Consider the following 20,266-nt stretch of genomic DNA (forward strand, 5'->3'; position numbering starts at 1 on the left):
GGTTGTCCTAGTGTCCATGAAGCTAGGCATGACACGTTTGAGAGGCGGTGGCAATCAGAAACGCCTAACATGGTTAAACTGAGCAAAGTCAACAGGACTTGGAATGCTTGGATGCCCCATTCTTGCTCTACAACACAACGCGCTGGAAGAGACCACCAGCATCATTCATATCCCTAAAGACTGACATATGGTTAAACTGAGCAAAGTCAACAGGACTTGGAATGCTTGGATGCCCCATTCTTGCTCTACAAAACAACGCGCTGGAAGAGACCACCAGCATCATTCATATCCCTAAAGACTGACATATTACAAAGTAATACAGCACAGGTGTCCTTCACACAGAACCTGGTCGCCAGGAGTGTAGCGTGCTCACTAAGATTGGGAAGGTGTGAGCTTCAGATGTTCCAACAATCACGCTGGCATATAATGTTAAAATACGATATTTTGTAAAGTAACCAACATTTATGAAGACTTTCAAAACAGAGTGGAGGAGAGAGTGTGTGCTTTTTTGTCTGTTTGTATAGAACAATTCCTGGTGAAATCCAATAGAAACCTCTCTATACCCAAGTGAAAGCACCTGCACCCAACTATTTATCAGAAAGTACATTTATTAAGGAGTGTGTACCACCCCAACCCCCCCCCCCCCCTGAAGCTACTGCCAGTCGCATGTAAGGTGAGGCAGGATGGATAGGTAGGGAGCCACCGTCACCAAACTCCACTTACAGTCGACAGATATTGCTGCTTTAGCAAAAGAGGGTGTGTGCAATTTGTGTATGCTGATGAAAGAGCGATCTAGGAGGGGTGTCTGGTGGTAACCACTCTGTACGATTCCACGCAGAAGACACGTCAAGCTCATGGTCGTTCTACAGCATCATCTTGGCTGCAAGCGGTGGAGGTGCCTTTCTACTGTCCATGGCTGTGTTGTCCATCACATGCTGCTGCTGCAGGAGAAGGTCGCGGCATCTCTCTCTGGACCAAGGTAAGGACCCTACTTGTCTCAGCGATGAACATTCCTCCAAGTCTTCTGTCAGCAGTATGTTGGAGAGTAGCAGAGGGTTGTAAGTAGAGATGAATTGGCTCTGCAACTGTAGATCATTCTGGCTTGCTCTAGAGGGAGAGGCGGATAAAATTGTATTTTAATCTATACTTCCATCTTTGGCTGTGATGCTTTCACTCAGGCTAAACAAGTTTGTAAAAACAAAAGTGCCGGGCTCTCTTCAGGAGGTCACTGCAGCTTGGCAGCTTGTACCACCTATTGCCCCTGCCAGTGCTGCTAGTGATCAATTGTGACAATTCAGACTATTCCAGGCCCAGAAAGCTATAACAATGGTTATGGCAGCAGATATCAGTCATTTTTTAGGTATATTGAATTAATAAACAGCTGTTGTTTTGCATATCTTCATCATTAGATATACAGTGCCACCATGTGGCAGACTGTCATGAGTGCCGGTGTTGACAAATCAAGTGCCGGTGCCGAGCACCGGAAACCACCAGTTCAAATTAAGCACTGTCTGTGATTCTGATATCTCTAAGCAAGAGCTCAGCTTCAGTATCCAAGATTATGTACAGCCCTCTTGTGTAGGTTTTAGTTTTGAGCCAAGTCAACATTATTGGTTATCTATTAAAGTCTAAACGAATTGACCTCACCCATTCATTGTCTGCAAACACAAAGGGATGTCTCCATACCTAAAATCACCAACTTGGACCTAGCACTATTCTTCCAAACTCAACACTCATGATGTACGTCACCCAGGTTACGCAAATCTGTCCATTTCATTCTTCGCCATGACAATACTCACCGGCAGTGCACTCACCATGCAAAATCATTTTCAGTTTCCTCATTGCATATTTGTCAGAATTTTGATGTCAAAAAATGGTCTGTCATAAATATTATGCACTCAAAATCAGTTCTTTTGATTGGGTGTAGATTTTCTATTATTAACTCCAATTGGGCAATATTTGTGCAAATTATATGCAGGCCTGGATGTTCTGGTACCAAAGCTCCACATTAACTTACACTGACTCCGCTATGGTGATGAGGTTCATTTCACCAATCAGTCTTACTCGGGAGCTGGGACATGGGCTACAGAAACACGTGTACTGTCGTCATTGCCTTCAGGGCTGGTTTTAGCACTAGTGGCTCCCAGCTTGACAATCTTTTTTAGTGCCCCCCCTATCACGTCCTCCTCGGATTCCCTCACCACCACCCGGCAGAATTGACCCTCATCTCTCCACAGCTCCTTTCTCATTTGTGCTGGTAAAGGCCGGCTTTACTGATCCACTCAGCTAGCCACATAAATAAACATCTTTTCTTTGCAGCAGGCATATTAACCCTCTGTGCTACTTTATGGTGAGTCAAGACTACCTCGAGACAAAACTTTGATATCTCTCTCTAGCAGGAACATTATTCACAAGAGTTATCTTGACATTTTTATTGCTGCCTGAAAACTGGACGCACGAGGAACTCTGCAGCAGGTGCTTTTAAATCTGACGTTACTGTTAAAGACAGTGGGGTAGATTTACAAGCCCCTTGCTCCACTTTTGCGTAATTTCTAACATGGGAAAAGTGACGTAAGGGTGGCCCAAGCGCCTTGTAAATAAGCTCCAGTGTTTCCCCCTGAGGTCAGTGCCCCCCTTCCAGATCAGCGCCCGGTGCAGCTACACCAGTCACACTGCCTAAAGCTCAGTGACAACCTGCTCTCCCTCAGAGAGTTTTCCAATGTGTTTCCCAGTCCTAGGTTCTGACACTGTGGCCCCCAGGGGCCATCTGCTTGTTCCAGCAGACCTCAACTCTCACACAAACTGGTTTTGTTGCTGGTCTGCATGGGCCCCTTTAGAAGGGTCCCTCTTGCTTCCGCCTCACAAAAACCCGTTTTCAAGCCCCCTCACCAGGTGCCTTGCCCAACCCCATGAAAATGGAACGCTTTATAAAAAAAAACACGACAGGATGTCGCGCTCTCTGTTTACAGGGAGTATCTCTACTGGAGTCCATTTTATTTAAAGCCATGAAGGCCTAGCTGCGCACCTGAACACCAGGAGAACATAATAATGGAACTTTAAGTTCTTTTCTCAGCACACTGCAGTTACACAGAGCAGGCACTAGAGGGAGGTGTTAGCACATAATCTGCAACTGTGCACCAGTGTGACCGCTGGCCACACCTTTAACATTGGTTGTAAAGCAGCCTATTTATTTGTCAACTCAACTATGTACGAGTGTGTTATTGTCGAATAACTACTAAATATAGGGGAGCCTTCTGAAACTGCACACTTGTCCTCAACAGCCTGGCAGTATACACATTGCCAAGAGTAAGTAGCTCTTTTTGTCAGTGTGTGTGAGCACTGCTGGGATTGCCCATTCAGCTCTGGGGAAATCACAATGTACGTAGAGATGGAAACCTGCAGATTGAGACAGGAATATTAATATTTGTCTTTTTGTAGAGTACAATACCCGTTTAAAGTCTTCTAAGTAGGGGCTCCGCTTGATTCCTACGTCTTCAGCCATTAAAGCCAAGAGTCCCCTATAATTCACTTTCCAAGTTGGTGGTTATGGTGGCATTTAAGTAACTATTTCACACATGAGAAAACATAACAATGTTGTGTTCCAGCCTTTGCACGCCTGTGACCAACTTTAATAAAGAGGGGCCCCGCACGCACGTCGGCACTTGGCGACGGTGCGCAGAGCCATTAAAACCATCCAGAGTGTCCGTGCATTGTTAAGTGTCTGGCCAGGTGAAGGCCTTAATGATAAACCCAGGTGCCCCCTGAGTGTAGGCCCACTAGTATTGGCCCCTAGCTGTCACTGCCCCGACGACACAACAAACACCAAGTTGTCATGACTCATGACTCTTTGTTAGACAACACTGCATACATATTCAGTAGCAGGGGCCAATGCTCCTTGATTGTCATCTAATGCCGCGTCATGGTTTGCTTATTTAAGGAAAAAAAGAAGATAACAATACCCTAAGGTCATTGCCCCTCCCGGAACATTACCATCAAACAGCTCAATGGGACCCTGCAACCCTTTCCTTTCAGTGCCTCTACCCGAGGGTTTACTCTCTGCTGCTAACACTTCTAAGGACACAGAAGAACTCTCCTTCGGATGTGAACATTCTGTGGAACGTCTCCAACTTATTCCTCAGTTTTACATTTAGGGGCACATTTATGAAAATTGTGGCACAGGGCAGTGCAGCAAGAAGTCACGGCTTGTGGGGGGGAGGGGGTGTTGTGCGGGGTGGGGGCCAGGGGGGTGTTTAAAATAAAATCACTCCGACCTACCGCCCCGGTCCGTTCTGGCGCGGGCGCCTACACTGGAACAGCCCATCACTGCTGGCAAGACACTTCTCTCAGCCAATCCTGGCACTGGAGCAGCGCCAGGATTGAATTAGAGCAGGGTTACGCTCCACCCTCCTGCCCGTTTTGAGACCGAGGTTTGAGCCTTTGCTCAACCTTCGCTCTCTTAATGGGCATGCGCCAGCCTGAGAAGACACCAGTGCGCATGACTGGGCATGGCGCAAATATTTGCTCGCCTTCCCCACTCATGGGCACTTGTGCTGTTGCCCCTGGTCTTACAATCATGTCAGTCAACAGGACGCCAGACCGCCCACCCCCTTCAGACTCCGAAGGTGGTGGGCGGTCCGACATCATTCTGACTGACATGATTGTTCGTTCTCCCTCTGCGCCTCTGAACTTAAGAAAACTGAGAGTTTACTTAAGTTCAGAGACGCCGAGGAGCTGCGGGCGGGGGGCAACGAGCCAACGCCGCCAATAGACGCACCGCCACTGACAGCAAGTCACCTTTGAAAGGGCGAGAATACAGTGTATTTATCAAATGCGGTACATTCCTGTCCTCTTCCGTTGCACTGGTGTCATAGTGCAATGGTGCCAGTGTTGTAGGCAGGATTGTTTTTGTGCAAAAGGAAAAGCTTCCTGCGCAAAAACAATCCTCTGAGGCTGCAGCACACTTAGAAAGAGGAAAAAACAAGAAGATAAATAAAGATATTTCTCCTTGTTACGCCTTACTTAGGGACCCATTCCCAGGTCTACCAGGTTTGGCAAATCTGGAAATGCGTCACAATCCATTGATGGGGCATGGGAACACCCACGCAGCGCCTACGGAGCGCCTCCCTAGTGCAGAGTAATGCAACACAGCGATTTGCACTACGTTGAATGACTCCATATTTGTGAGGCCATTCAAATCGGCTTTGCGTGGCTTCATAAATATGATTGATTGGTTTGTGTTGAGCGCGTTCCAAAATGCGTGTTGCAAGCCTGACGCAAGGTCCTTTTAAATATACCCCTAAATGTCTCACTCTGCCTGAGAACACACAGGCCCCACTGACCATTCTCTTATACACTCATTCCTCCCTGCTGCCTCTTCACTCCGCGTCTGCGGATAAAACCTTCTGCGGTCATAGGGTCCACCGCTCATCTTGCAGCATCATTTTAATATTGTCCCTACCAAATTTCTGAAAAACACTCCAGGCACCGAGGACGTCTCTCATGTACCAACGCGAGAGGCATTGTGGGTGAATTTCTAAATCAAAAGCTGTACCCTGGGACCACTTCTAATAAGAGCACTAGGGGCTTGATGAACTAATATTCCAAATAAGAAATCATAGACTGCGAACAGCAACAGATTCGTCATTTGCGATTTCTTATTTGAATGTACTAAATGTGGTCGCAAATTGTGTCCTGACTTCTACCAAATGGATTGGTGTTTTGAGAAACAATCTATGTACTAATCGGTTGTTTCACAAAATATAGAATCTTAGTCCGTCACAATTCGACCTCCTCATTAATATGCATGAGGTAGGTCACAGATTGCCACCCCGTACAATTGGTTAGAGTCACAAGCATAGTATCTAGCTTGGGTCAGCAGACCATCATGTTAGTGATTGCTTTTAAATAAAGGTTCTTTTAAACGCAGCTATTTTACCTTAGAGGAAACCAGGATGAGTTTAAAAAACAATAATACTGCTTTTTACAACCAAGTTTTAAGAGCAGCCACTAGTCACAGGGACTGCTGCCTGCTTCTAAAAATGTTTTTGTCCATATTCACAAATGGGAAAGGATTGCAAAATATTAATGCATAACTTACGGAATCAGTATTTGGGTGGGACGCCCAATACACACCTCTTCCAAATATCAATTTGGTATTTACCCTCAAACCCAAACTGTGATTCAGTAACGTGTCACCAAAACACCATTTGGGGTTTTGTACATTTAAAAATGGCAGTTTACGGGCACAAAGGGCCATATGTATCAAGCCCAAATGCTTCGGCGTTTGTGAACGCATTTTCGCTAAATGGTATGAATCACACAAATCTGCATGCAAAATAAGGATTCGCAAAATTAGCGATTCTTTTTTTGCGATCGCATTTAAGGAATCGCAAATTTTGCGATTCCTTAAATGCAATGTAAGAAGCCCAAAAAATGTGCAAAATGTCCTTAAGGAATCGCAAATTACCACCAACTTCTAGTTGGTGGTAAGTTGCGAATTCTTTGAAAAATGCACATTATTTTGCATTTTTCAAAGTGCCATGTGACGCACATACATGCCCTTAGGGCATCGATGAGCGCCACATGTGCACCCATGCATATTTCAGGGGTGCAACAGGGTGTCCTTTGGACACCCCTGCACCCTTGAAATTATTCTCAATTTGCGATTAGCTGAAAAGAAATTTTGTGAAGTGGTGAAAGGGTGTGGGTGTTAAAATTGCCTAGTGTGATGCCAGACGTGTCAAATGCCAGAGACCCACCTGTCCGTCGGTACCTCCTGCTACCCTCTGAGCCGAGGGGAAGGTAGCAGGCATATCGATGTGTTAGGTGTTAAAGACACACTGCGTACCATTATTCCTTTTTCACTTTTGATAGTTGCAGTAGTGTAAATCCAACAGGTCCTGACGAAAGCCTTGTGTGGCTGAAACATGTTGACCATTCTATTTTCACAACTGATCGTGATATTTGTTTAACACACTATCTTCACTCTGCTTTTAATCTTGCCAGTATGATGACCTCCCCTTAATAAAGTCGTTTCTTGGCATCACACTAGGCAATTTTAACACCCACACCCTTTCACCACTTCACAAAATTTCTTTTCAGCACTGCAACAATACTCCATCTTCAACCCACCTATACTTTTTTGCTGGCTCTCTATCACTGGTGGATCTGTCGCTAGTATTCCTCTACATACAATCAAGGAGGTTCTTAGCAGATACCAGTTCTTAACAAAACCCAGATGACGAGACTCCGCCATTGGGTGGGCTGATGGGTATTATTTCACACTCTTCCTGCTCTCCTTACACAAACTACTTATGAATGTACTGGTTCTTTGTAGCTTTCTCTTTAGACCCTTAACATCCCTGTTGTGTTTTTTGAGACACAGCAACCGCCAGCTGTAGAGAATAACTCACCAATAATCCCTGAAAGCAACCCAGCAGTATGCGGTTCAGAAGGACCCAACATTCAGCAGCTACGTGGGAGTCTAGAAGGGGCTATACCTAAAAGGAAGCGAGGTGGCGTAGCTCCACGTGGTAGGAAGCCTAAGCTTGCGAAGCTCACTAATAATAATGACTCTGCTACTTTGGTTCCGGCCTCAAATGCTCCAGACAGTAGGCAATTGCTTCCATCAACAGTAACCACTCCAGCAGGGGCTAATTCTTCCTCTATATCGGCTACAATAGAGGATTCGTTCATGTTAAAATTGGGTGCCCTCCTTCAGTCATCATTGCAGCCCCTTGAGACAAGACTCTCACTTATAGAGCAGCGGTTGTCAAAAATTGAAAAAGTAACTTTGGCGAGTATGGACTATTTAAAGTCTATCAAGGTGACTCCCGGTCGAGTCCAAGCAAAGAATGGCCAAGAGGGATTTTTGTTAAAAAATCCTATACTGCCACCTAAGTCGTCTCGAGTACTTGTGATCAGTTCAACTCAGACATCCCTCGCCGACCCCCCTGATAGCCTCTCGACAATGGTTAATAATGAGAAAACTAAAATTGTACAGCAGCCGGGAGGTGAAGCGAGGAGTACAACGAGTGGACTGTCAATTGTGAAACCCACTGCTGTCGAATCTAAGTCTAGTTTGCTACACATTGACCTGCCTCCGGAGAGCGCACCATATGTGGTTGTTCTGACTCGGGTTCCTAAATTGGACTGCAATGGATTTGAATCCTATATCTACCTAAATAATAAATCTATCTATTGGTTGAATAACAATAGACCCCTACCCAGAAATGTACAATGTCAAATCTTATTTGCTAGAAGAGTGGGATGGGTGGGCCCTAGGCCAAAAGATGTGGAGGGGGATTGTACTGTTATTAACTTTAAAGACACTAGGGTGGTTGAACATGTGTGTATGGGTTTTTCAAAACAAGGACAAACAACTATTTCCCCTATGCACCTAAGTTATTTTTATCCGCCCTCCATTCATCGTCTGAACCAATACTATCACGGTCATAACCAGGGAAGGGTAGCTCCTCCTGGCATCTTGAGCTATAGAGAGGACATGGGAGTCAATCAGCACTTACTGGGGTTTCCAGTAAGAAATAGATATAGCGTACTCAATCAGGTAGATTGACTGCCATGCACCTCCTTAACTTCAAATGGAATGTCTAAAGTACAAAGGTTCTTTATTGTTGGAAGGCCTAACGAGGGGTACCGCCAAGACCCCGTAACAACCAAGGTAATAGGGCCTAATGAAAGTCGATGCATGCCTAGAATAGACCCCGAGGAGGGAAAGCTGGTTCTGACCAACGAATTGTTAATGTCGCCTGGAGAAGTGATATTATCCTCTGAAGACACAGGCCCTTCCAGTCTGTGTATGGTTGACTCAGTATCATTGGATTCAGATATATTGGAGAATGTAGTGCCGGAGACCGAGGCCGGTATTGGTTTTGAGGGTCCAAGTAGAGACCTGTTAATGCTCTCTTGGAACTTTGCGGGCCTTAAGGCTAAAATTGATTTGCCTAACTGGGGTGACTTAATTGACTGCCACGCAATTTGCCTTTTCCAAGAGACATGGGCTCCAAGTCCTATCCATCGGGTGGGTTTTGTGACCAACTTTGAGCCAGCAGTGTAGGAACGTAGAGGTAGACCATCAGGGGGACTGTGTATATGGGTGGGGACTCACCTTGGATGTGGGTAAAAAGAGTGGATACTCATTCCCCAGATATAACCTGTATTCTTTTAACCCTTAATAATGTAACGGCCAGTTCAGTACGGTGGTACCTCCCCGACCTTGGATCTTTTGGCAACTCTTCTGAATTCATTAAGGGGTGAAGTGGCTTTTTTGATTGGAGGGGATTTTAACTGCCACTACGAACCCCTTAATGGACTCATAAAACTAATAACAACGGATGAAGATGCAATATGGTCAATCCCACACTCCAATACTTATGATGTAGAACGATGGACCCCCACTAGTGCTTCAATTGACGTCCCTTACATTAACTTCTTCTATAAGGGCCTGTAACGGGTGCTTCGCGAACGATAATCCTGGGTTTCTAACTATCAACAGATTGGGACAGGAATCAGTAATTGATTACTTTTTAATTAGTGTAGAATTATGGTCCAAAGTGGTAGATTTTAAGGTTGTGCAGCGCTGCGAAAGCGACCATAACCCACTGACCATTAAGCTTGATTTCCAAGTAAATGATGCAGACCAAGGTCCTTTAACCCCCCCCCCCCTAGTGAACTCAGAATAATAAACGGAGGGAGGCGTATTCGCTGGGCCTCAATTATACAATCCCCAGATAGGATGGCAAGAATGTACTCAAGTATTATTCCTCTAATAGAAAAGGCAGCTATTGCTGCTGAAAATACTTCTGATAGCAACTTTGGGGATGAACTGGGAAAAATCCACCAGGAATTGGTGACATCACTGGCGGATTTTTTCTATTTTAATCGGCCAACCAAATGCAAACCCCGTGGGGCTAAAAACCCATGGTTCACAAAGGGTTCCAGGGCAGCTAAGCTAACTCTCATAGCATCCCTCAAGGGGGGTGATACTTTACGTATTAAGGAAGCAAGGGATGATCGTTTTTATCGTAAAATCTGAATGGGAAGCTGATAGATGGCAGGACGTTAAGTCTGCCCTAGATGAAAAAAATGCAAGGGCTTTCTGGAATTTGGTTCACACAGGAAAGATAGACGGTAAGACCACTATAGAACCAAATATCTGTGAGGAAGTTTGGCGCATATATTTTAAAAACCTATATTTCATTTCACCAAATGAACCATGTGAGATGCCTGTATGTCTCCTAATAGCTGACCCCACATTGTGTATACCACTGTGTAGTGCGGTTGAGGTACAGCTAGCATTAAATAATCTCCAAATGAATAAAGCCCCAGGATTAGATAGGATCCCAGGCGACCTGTTTAGAACCGAACAGGCAGTGTGGGTTCTTACTTGCAATTACTATTCAATGTAATTCTCCAGGGACTTCAAATCCCCTGTACCTGGGCTGGAGCCGAGATAATCCCTATTTTAAAAAAAGGTTCACCCTTGGATCCGGCCAATTATAGGCCAATCAGCCTCATCGACGTGTCCCAAAAAGTCTATGCTAGGGTTTTACTGCAACGATTGCAGGAATGGATCAGCGACCATGATATTTTGACCCCATTACAAGCAGGTTTCAGGGCCAAAACCTCCACAATAGACCAGGTATTTAGGCTCCAGATAATTTACTGGAAGCATGTTGTTCTGCAAGGAGGAAGTCTCTACCTAACCTTTGTCGATTTGAAGTCGGCATTTGATATGGTGGACCGAAACCAGCTGTGGAGTATTTTGCTGGCTATGGGGGCCCCACCATACCTATGTCTCCAGCTCAAACGACTTCACGAAGAAAACTTTACCAGAGTCCGGTATGGCAGGAACGGCCAATTAACGGCCCGTTTCCCGTTGGGAAGGGGGTTAGGCAGGGCTGAGTGCTAGTGCCGACCCTCTTTTCCCTCTTCCTAAACGGGTTGATAGATGATTTACTTGCCACTAAGGATATAGAATCACCGAAACTGGGCCTTACTAGCTTTCCCGCATTGATGTTTGCGGACGATACCCTGTTCATTTCAAAATCAGCTATGGGTATGCCACGTGTTTTAAACAAATTTGCCCTGTTTTGTAAAAAAAGGAATCTCGAGGTCAACATCAACAAAACTAAATACATGGTTTTTAATGCTAAATCCATTAATTGTCCTCACCCGATGATGGAGGCTGGTCCCTTGGAAAGGGTGCCCATTTTTGATTAACTGGGTCTCACTCTGACTGAACAGATGGGATGGGGCCCTCAGACGGACAAGGCCAACTTAAAACTGACCCAGGCAGTCGGGGGGGATCGTAAAAGTGCAAAAAAGCTGCGTTTTAAAAAATATTAGTCCAGCACTGGAAATCTATAGGGTTCAAGCCAGGTCAGCCGCACTCTATGGGACGGAACTGTGGGGGTACAAGCCCCATAATGCCCTCACAGTTACTGAAAATAATTTGTTAAGACAAATGTTGTCCCTGCCAAAAAATACCCCGTTAGTTCCTCTCCGGATAGCTTGAAATGTAATCCCTGTTGCGGATCTTATTTCGACACGTCCACTGCTATACTGGCGGCAGTTGTGGTGTACCCCTGAGCTGTTTAGCTTTCGGGAGGAACTAAAAGTGGTGTTGTCTTCTCTAGGGGCAGGTAGTATACCCTGGCTTTCCTATGTTAGGCACTCTTTTAGGGCAATGGGCATGAAAAACCTTTGGTCTGACCCTGAAGTATTGTGCCAAGCCATTTCCAAGAAAACTTTGGCGCATGCTCTGAAAGAGTATAAATTGACAAAAATCTTCCAGCAAGTAAAACCAACAACCCTAACGGATAGGTTTCTGGATTTTAAGAGTCATTATGAATTTGAGGGGGTTCTTGATTCCATACATCCTACCTTAGCAAAGAAGTTGTTCCTTCAATTCAGATTTGGAACCCTGCCGTTACATGCGTTTACTAACAAATGGGCAGGAGGCCCAAATCGCTTGTGTCCTGGGTGCCACACGGTTGAAGAATCCTTAGTACATGTTATGCTTTTTTGCGTGGCATATAAACATCCAAGGTCTAAATGGATTATTCAACTTTGTACCTATTTGGGCATCAGGAATTATTTGTTTTTCTTTAGGATCTTACAAACTGATACCAATGCGGTCTACGTGGTTGCAGGATCAAAATTCTTGTTTGCTATGTGGACAATTCATAGGAATCTATTAAAATTGGAACCGTCTAAAAAGTAATGCTAGTGATTGTCTCTCTGACAGTTCGACCCCCTTGACTCATTTAAGGAGTGCTCTTTATTTATTTAGAGGGAGACCGACAGGTATGCTCTTAGGATTGTGTGATTTGGGATGTCAGTTTTAGAGTTTTTAGAATTTTATGAATTTGTATTGTTAAATTATATTTTTAAAGAGTGTTTTAGTAACTATCTAATCCCATAATGACGATTGTATAAAATGGTATTAATTTTCCCTGCTTTTTGCCAGTATGTATTTTTGAAACTTGGAGTTTATCTTGGATCTGTATTAATTATTGTCGATAAATGAATGTGCTTTTATGGCTATCCCTAGCCGCAATAAAGTTTTGAAATGAAAAAAAAAATTGTTTACATTTATCTCATTTGGATATCCTGAAAACCTGGAATGGATCAAACATTCCCTTACTTGTGTTGTATCCAGATTAGAATATAATATTTATTTACCACTGCCAAATACATGAGCAAGACTGGGTCAAAATCCCTCACTTCACTATGGAGATACTTAGGACTTGAATAGATGGTGCATGAGAATGACCCCGAGGAGCTTCCTTTAAGTCCAAAAGGTCGACTCCAATTTCGGAAAGCCAATGTATTCTTTTGAAGTCATGGGAGGGCCGCCATTTGACACTCTAACCTCAGAAGACCCTTCTTCTCTTTTAGTTCCCACTTTCACTTTGTTTTCCTATTCCGCCTCCTGATGTCTCATCTCTTGACTTTTTAGCTCTTGATGCAGAGGATATTGAAATGGGGTCTGTTTTTGTGGACCTAGGAAAAAAACTCAATGCCGAAGAAGCCAACGCAGTGGAGGAGACCACTTCAGTCATCAACAAGGAGTCTCCCAAACCGGCCCCCGGTAAGACGGGGTCTCCTTTAAGGCAGTTGCATAGTATAGCATTCAGCTATGTTGCTTGATGTGCCTCCTATCTTTCCTTATAAATTCCACACACTAGGCAGTGATGCAAGACATTAGGCTACTGGATCAACCTGTCCACAGTGAAATGATGCCATAGGGGACCTGCCAACAGGGAGATATGTAGAACATTTTCATTGCTGGTATTTGGTAGATCAGAGTAAGGAAATATTTTAGTTTTAAGTCATCTTCCTATTTATTTTACACACAGATTCTTCCAACACAGATTTTAATACTCTAGAAAATGTCAGGTTCATGAAGCCGCCAAAACCAAGCCAGTTTTTGCCAATGACCAACAATATTAGGATAATATTATTAGAAATTGACTATAAACATTGTTCTCATTCATATTCATTGTGGATATTCCATATTCAGTGGGTTCACTATCCCATCTTTAGTTAGAGAATTGATGTCAAGTCAAGTCAAGAGATTTATATAGCGCGCTACATACCCAGAGGGTCTCAAGGCGCTTGAAGAAGGGTGGGGAATTACTTGTCGAATATCCAAGTTTTAAGTTGCTTTCTGAATGCTAGGTGGTTCTGAGTAAGGCGAAGGTGAGTGGGAAGTGAGTTCCAGGTTTTAGCTGCCAGGTAGGAGAAGGATCTACCTCCCATGGTGGTTTTGTTGATGCGAGGTACAGTGGCAAGGGCTTGGTTGGAGGATCGTAGCTGGCGGGAGGGGGTGTAGAAGGACAGTCGTGTGTTGAGGCATTCGGGTCCAAGTTCGTAAAGTGCTTTGTGTGCGTGGGTTAGGAGGCGGAAAGTAATCCTCTTATTGACGGGGAGCCAGTGGAGGTTTTTCAGGTGACCAGAGATGTGTTCTTTACGCGGGATGTCTAGTATGAGCCTGGCTGAAGCGTTCTGGATGTGTTGGGAGTTTTTTCTGGAGTTTTGTGGTGGTACCGGCGTATAGGGTGTTTCCGTAGTCCAGGTGGCTCGTGACCAGTGCGTGGGTGACCGTTTTTCTAGTTTCGGTCGGGATCCAGCGAAATGTTTTTTTGAGCATGCGAAGAATGTTGAAGCAAGATGAAGAAACGGCGTTGACTTGTCTGTTCATCGAGAGTGAGGAGTCCAGGATGACGCCCAGGTTCCGTGCGTGGTCCGTCGGGATGGGTGCTTTTCCAAGGGCCTCTGGCCACCAAGAGTCATCCCAGGCGGAGGGGGAGGTGCCTAAGATGAGGACTTCTGTTTTGTCTGAGTTCAGTTTCAGACGGCTGTGCTTCATCCACTCGGCTACTTCTTTCATTCCTTCATGTAGGTTGGTTTTGGCAGTGTTAGGGTCTCTGGTGAGTGATAGGATCAGTTGAGTGTCATCAGCGTAGGAGATGATGTTGAGGTTGTGTTGGCGTGCGATGACCGCAAGGGGGCTCATGTATACGTTGAAGAGGGTGGGGCTGAGTGAAGATCCTTGTGGTACGCCGCAGATGACTTCAGTGGCCTCTGACTTGAATGGTGGGAGGCGGACTCTCTGGGTTCTTCCGGTGAGGAACGAGGTGATCCATTCCAGTGCTTTTCCTTGGATTCCGACGTTTCTGAGGCGCTGTAAAAGGGTGCTATGACAGACTGTGTCGAAGGCTGCGGAGAGGTCGAGGAGGATGAGGGCGACTGTGTCTCCATTGTCCAGTAGAGTTCGAATGTCGTCTGTTGCTGCGATGAGGGCGGTTTCAGTGCTGTGTTTGGCTCGGAAGCCGTACTGTGAGGAGTCGAGGGATTTGTTGGTTTCGAGGAAGGCTGGTTATTGACAGCTTTCTCGATGACTTTGGCCGGGAATGGAAGAAGCGAGATGGGGCGGTAGTTTTTGAGTTCGGCGGGGTCAGCTGTGGGTTTTTTCAGAAGGGCGCTGAGTTCTGCGTGTTTCCAGCTTTCCGGGAAGGTGGCGGAGTTGAGGGAGCAGTTGATGACATCTCGGAGGTGTGGTGCTATGATGGAGTCTGCTTTGTTGAAGATGTGGTGAGGGCATGGGTCTGTTGGGGATCCTGAGTGGATGGAGTTCATCAGGCGGATGGTGTCCTCAGTGGAGATTGGGTTCCAGTCATTAAGGATGTTCAAGGGGGGTGAATGTATTCCTCAGAGGGGAGGGCGTGTGGGCTGATAAAGTCAGTGATGTCGTCGCTGAATTGTGCACGGGGTCCTGGAGGCCGGTAGAGGAGGGTGCCTCTGAGTGTGGTCTTGGGGTCGGAGTGGATCTGGAAGTGAAGGTGTTCGGCGCTGGCAAGGTTGACGTCTGAGCTGGTTGAGATGCGGATGGAGTTCTTATGGACGATAGCGATGCCTCCTCCTGTTTGGTCGGTGCGGTCCTTACGGATGATCTTGTAGCCTTCCGGGATGGCAATGGTGATGTCTGGGGCTGATGAGGCGTTCATCCATGTTTCTGTTAGGAAGGCGACGTCTGGGGAGATGGTGTCTAGTAGATTCCAGAGGTCGATGGCGTGCCTGTGGACCGAGCGGGTGTTGAGCAGGATGCATTGCAGGTGGTTGGGGTCGGATATCTGTTGTGTGTTCGTAGATGAGGAGTTGTTCTTGGTGCCGTCAAACTTGCAGGAGTTGCAAGAGAAGGGTCCATGGGTGTGTCCAGGAGCGGCTTGGACGCAGTTGGGGGGACGGCCGGGGTTAAGGGCTAAGAGGGTGGTGGCGTCGTACGTAATGCGGGTGGGGTGGGTGGTACGGGGGCCAGGGGGTATGGCGCTGGGCGCGATCCAGGCGCGGACGGGCGTAGACGGGCTTACCTTTGGCGCATCTTCGTGCGAATGGGGCGCGACCGCTGCGCGTGAACGCTGCGCGCAAGAGCATCTGACATAAGTGGGTGGAAGGGGAGGGGCGAGGGAGGCTCAGCTGGGAGGCGGGGCGTGCTCTAAAGGACGGCCTTGCAGTAAAAACAACAACAACGAAATGGCGGCGGATGGTCAAGCACTATCAGCAAAGCGCCAGAGAAGAGTGAACGAAGGCACAATGAAAGTGAGTGCGCAGCAGTTATTTGTAAGCAGAAGGAGTGAGGCAGACTTTAATACTTAACGTCCCAGCAGTCAGAGTGCAATTATCCCGCAACAGGTTAAAATGCCAGATCCCAAGCGCAGCCCACCGAGGGAGTCACAGTGCAAATATTACGTTACAAGATACAATGCAGATCCCAAGCGCAACACAACGATACCAATACACGCAGGGAGCCAGGGGAGCGACCTCTCACAGCATGTCTTTCTGGATAACTTAGGGCCTGATTACAAGTACCGTGGTCCCAAGTCCGCCATACCCACAGTGGCGGTCCGACCAATGCCACCTCGTCGTCCGACCACCCTACTAAAAGGTTGGCATTCCGACCACCACAAGCCCGACTCTAGACTGCCATCTCTGCCAGGATGCTGGATTTCGGCACCACGGTTCCTTTTCCAACCTGCCTTTCCACCAACCTTTTCATGGCGGAATACCATCATAAAAAGGTTGGCGGAAAGGCCAGTTTTGGGGGTGAAAACATGTCCAGGGCACATGTGCCCTGGAGACATGTTGATGGTGACACCTATATGACGCTGAGCTAACTGACCTCTGAGTGTGATCACCCTTCATAATCACATGTGCAACAGTCCTGCCTTCTCCACATCAGAGTTCACAAGTAATGACAGCCATCTTGTTCCAGGAGGACATTTACTCTTTTGAGTACACACAACATGCTCTGAAGCAGAATGTCTTCCTGGAGTCTATTTTTGAATAGCAATGCCCCACATCAATGAACATCTGTGAAGAGCAACAATAAAGGTCAAATTTTTCATGTATATTTCATCTCTTTGACTTTTTGTCTCTCCTTAGAGGAAGATGGCTTCAAGTTCTCAAATCCTCCAGGTCTGGACCACCTGCTGTCCGAAGGTGATGGAAACGATGCAACCGAGGAAAGACCGGCCAGCTGTGCTGCAGGTAAGAGACTCAAAATCCACAGCCTGCAAATGAAGATGTCCACTGAACAGCAAGCAGATTCCCTCATTAGACAGTTGCAGGATATTTGTTTATTTATATTACACTCAAAATGTATCTACTAACACCTTCACTGCGGCGGCTATTCCGCCGCAGTGCTAAGGGGGTGGGGAGCGCGCAGCGCGCACATGCTGGTGACGGAACTGCTCCGTCACCAGCCGCGGTTGAACTGTGCTCATGACGGAGCTGTTCCGTCATGGCCCGCCCGCTCAATGAAACGCCCAGCGCAGGCGCGGAATCCGTGCCGCGCAGGCGCGTCGGGCGGGCCATGACGGAACCGCTCCGTCATCAGCACAGCTCCACCGTGGCTGATGACGGAGTGGTTCCGTCATCAACACAGAAACGGTTAAATATGAAAGAATACACATATCTGCCTAGATGGTGAAGTCTTGGAGTGATTAGAAAGGTCAACTCCTACAGCACCATCTCTATCCTAAGTGCTTTATCACTCATTGGTAGGATTTAGGGGCTAATTTATAATTTGGGAGATGTATTGTACTCCGTAAGGATTCTGGAGTAAACTACTTCATCGCCCTGACGGAATAACTGCCTGCCAAATTTGGAAATGTCTGTCAGCCTGAAAGATTTCTACCACGGCAACTGCTATAAGCGACTCCTCGTGAATTTATTGGAATTTCGCCATACAACTCCATTAAACATGACGGAGCGGTACAGTATCATTTCAAAACTTTTTTTATGTTTTAAAACAAAACCCAAAAGTGGGTTTTGTTTTAAAAAACAAAAAATGTAGTTGCATTTTTATTTTAAATTCTTTATTTGCTTACCGCCAGGGTTTGCCTGGAGGTGATGCACAGTTAACAAAATGGCTGTATGCGCCTCCATCTAAATTGGGTGAGTGGACATTTAGATACTGCTCTAACTGACATAAGTCTGCCATAGATGTTTGGCTACTATAGAGGTGGAGTAGTTTCCGCTGTGGCCAAACTATGGTCCCCCCACTTCTAAATTTGGTGGGTGGACCATTATATTGACGGTAAGAATACTCTGTCACCTTAGTGATGGAGTATTCCTAATGCCAATATATAAATCAGGCTCTTAGACAAGAAAACCTATGTTTACACACATTTATATAACTATTACTTTTAATATGTTATCATGTTGTAAAAACCCTAAAAGTCAGAGCTCAATGCAATTTGTAGGTGAAAGCCTATGATGCCATTTTTTTTTTTAGGCAAATGCACTTTGCTTGCTGGGTCTTCTAGTTTCACAGCATTTGCATTGTCAGTAGGATCAGTAGAGGATCGTTCCCCCCCCCCCACTGACAGCAGCTTGGTGGTGGGCATGGCGGATTGGCTGGCCATCTAAGGCAACCAAACTGTCATGCGCACAGAAGCTCTCTCCAACCCGAACTGTCTGGGAGCACAAATTCACAGCACTCAAGCCAATCCTGAAGCTGCTCTCATGCATGAGAGCAGCTGCAGGATTAGCCTCAGGGCAGACTGGGAGCCTGTGCCTGCATGCAATGGACCCAGAAGAGCGCAACACTGGAGGGTGGCAGGTAAGTCCTTGTTTCTTTTTCCTTTTTTTGATTTTCTCCGTCGCCCACACAAGTCGCTCATGAGGATCATATGCCTCCCAGCATGCTAAGGGCTGGACAGGAAGAAGTACCCTAATAATACCAGGATAGTTGATGATCCTCTATTCTACACTGACTCTGTACAGCATTTAAGAACACCAACCCTAACCGAAAATTGGAAGAAACTATTGAACCACTGCAGAGGGGGTGTGACAGTGAAAAATACCAAACAAGGTCAGAAGAGGACCAGAACCCACTGTGCTAATTGTTCATCCTTATGTTTCTATTCCCAGGTTTTGGTGCAGATGGTAGCAAAGATGAAGACCCAGTTGAGAAGCTGACAGAGGAGCGGAGCAATGGTTGTCTGGAGAACTGAAACCTCCCTCCCTCACCCGTCAGTGTGACAAGCTGGTTCAGAGCACGCGTACCCTCCCCCCCTTGCACCTGGATGGTGTAGGACACCCCCTCATTGGTTGCCTCTTTCCTTATTTTCTGCAGCCTCTTTCTCTGCCTTGTTTCTTTCCTCCATCTTGGGATCTTCACCTGCAAAAAGACACATTTTTAACACCAGTTAAAGATGATCTGATAGAGTCCATATTAGGCGCCAATAATGAATCCCCAAGTAGACGATAATTAATTTTAATAGTTTTAATAAGGGAAAATAGAAAGAAAATGTATGCAAAGTGAATGAAAATAAAAAGGAAATAAATTAATACTTATTTTTGATTTTTTTAGGAATCATGATGTTACATTAATGTCATGATACTCCAATAGTGATAAACCCACATAGTCCTGAAATGGATAACCACTTAAGGGGACAAATGACCACCGTAGCATCCAAATAAATCACTTAGAGTGTGGCGATGAACTACTGTGGACAAAGTTGCCCAAAATCAGAGACAAGGCTCACCTTATGGATTTGAATGAGGACTACCAATACCCCCCACATGAAAATCTCAGATAGACATCAAACACTCACCCTGATCTAACTTACAGCCAGCTCAACTCTTTATCTCTGACACATTCTACATGTATGCCCTACTTTGATCACTTCCCCTTTTTATAGATGAAGCCACTAACCCAACTTGCTTTACACCTGTAAAGTTTATTTTTTCATTTTGGATGCAAAGATCCCTTGGAGTTAGATTGCAAAAAATAAAACCAGGAGGCCTGCAATAAATACATGTATAGCTAACTTCTCCGAGGGAGTAAGGGCTGTCAGAGAAGTGGCTATATGTCCACCCACCAAATTTAAAGGGGCGGACATATAGCCACATTTTTTTGCCCATTGCCGCCAGGCAAACCTTGGTAGTAAGGGGCAGTAAATAATTAAACATTTTAAATTAAAATTGTACTAACATTAGCAGTGATGGATACATGCAGAAGTGATGCATAATATTTTTGTATTTCTAGAAAACGTTCACATTTTATAAGAGTGTTTAAGACAGATCTCAAAATGTACGAAGATCCCATGGATGTAACCATTAATACTAAGGGTTTTATTATGACTACAGCAGTCCATTGGCCCCCTGTAGTCGTGGTGGCAGTCCTGGGACAGCAAGACTGGTGTTCTACCCGCCATATTTGAACTATGGCGGT

At 45.7% G+C, this 20,266-nt stretch overlaps 1 protein-coding gene across 1 annotated transcript in view; it reads left to right on the forward strand.

The window, feature by feature from the left end:
- The window catches only part of LOC147699072 (uncharacterized), a 48,160-nt gene extending 28,408 nt beyond the window's left edge, over positions 1–19,752 (forward strand). Inside the window, exons 4-7 of the mRNA XM_086935649.1 lie at positions 839–979; positions 12,983–13,114; positions 16,969–17,073; positions 18,961–19,752. Coding sequence (XP_086791775.1) covers positions 839–979; positions 12,983–13,114; positions 16,969–17,073; positions 18,961–19,043 — 461 coding nt within the window. The 3' untranslated portion in view covers positions 19,044–19,752. The remainder of the gene's footprint in view (positions 1–838; positions 980–12,982; positions 13,115–16,968; positions 17,074–18,960) is intronic.
- The last annotated feature ends 514 nt before the right edge of the window (positions 19,753–20,266 follow it).

This window comes from Lissotriton vulgaris, chromosome 8 (assembly GCF_964263255.1).
Source record: "Lissotriton vulgaris chromosome 8, aLisVul1.2, whole genome shotgun sequence".
Classification (NCBI taxonomy): Eukaryota; Metazoa; Chordata; class Amphibia; order Caudata; family Salamandridae; genus Lissotriton; species Lissotriton vulgaris.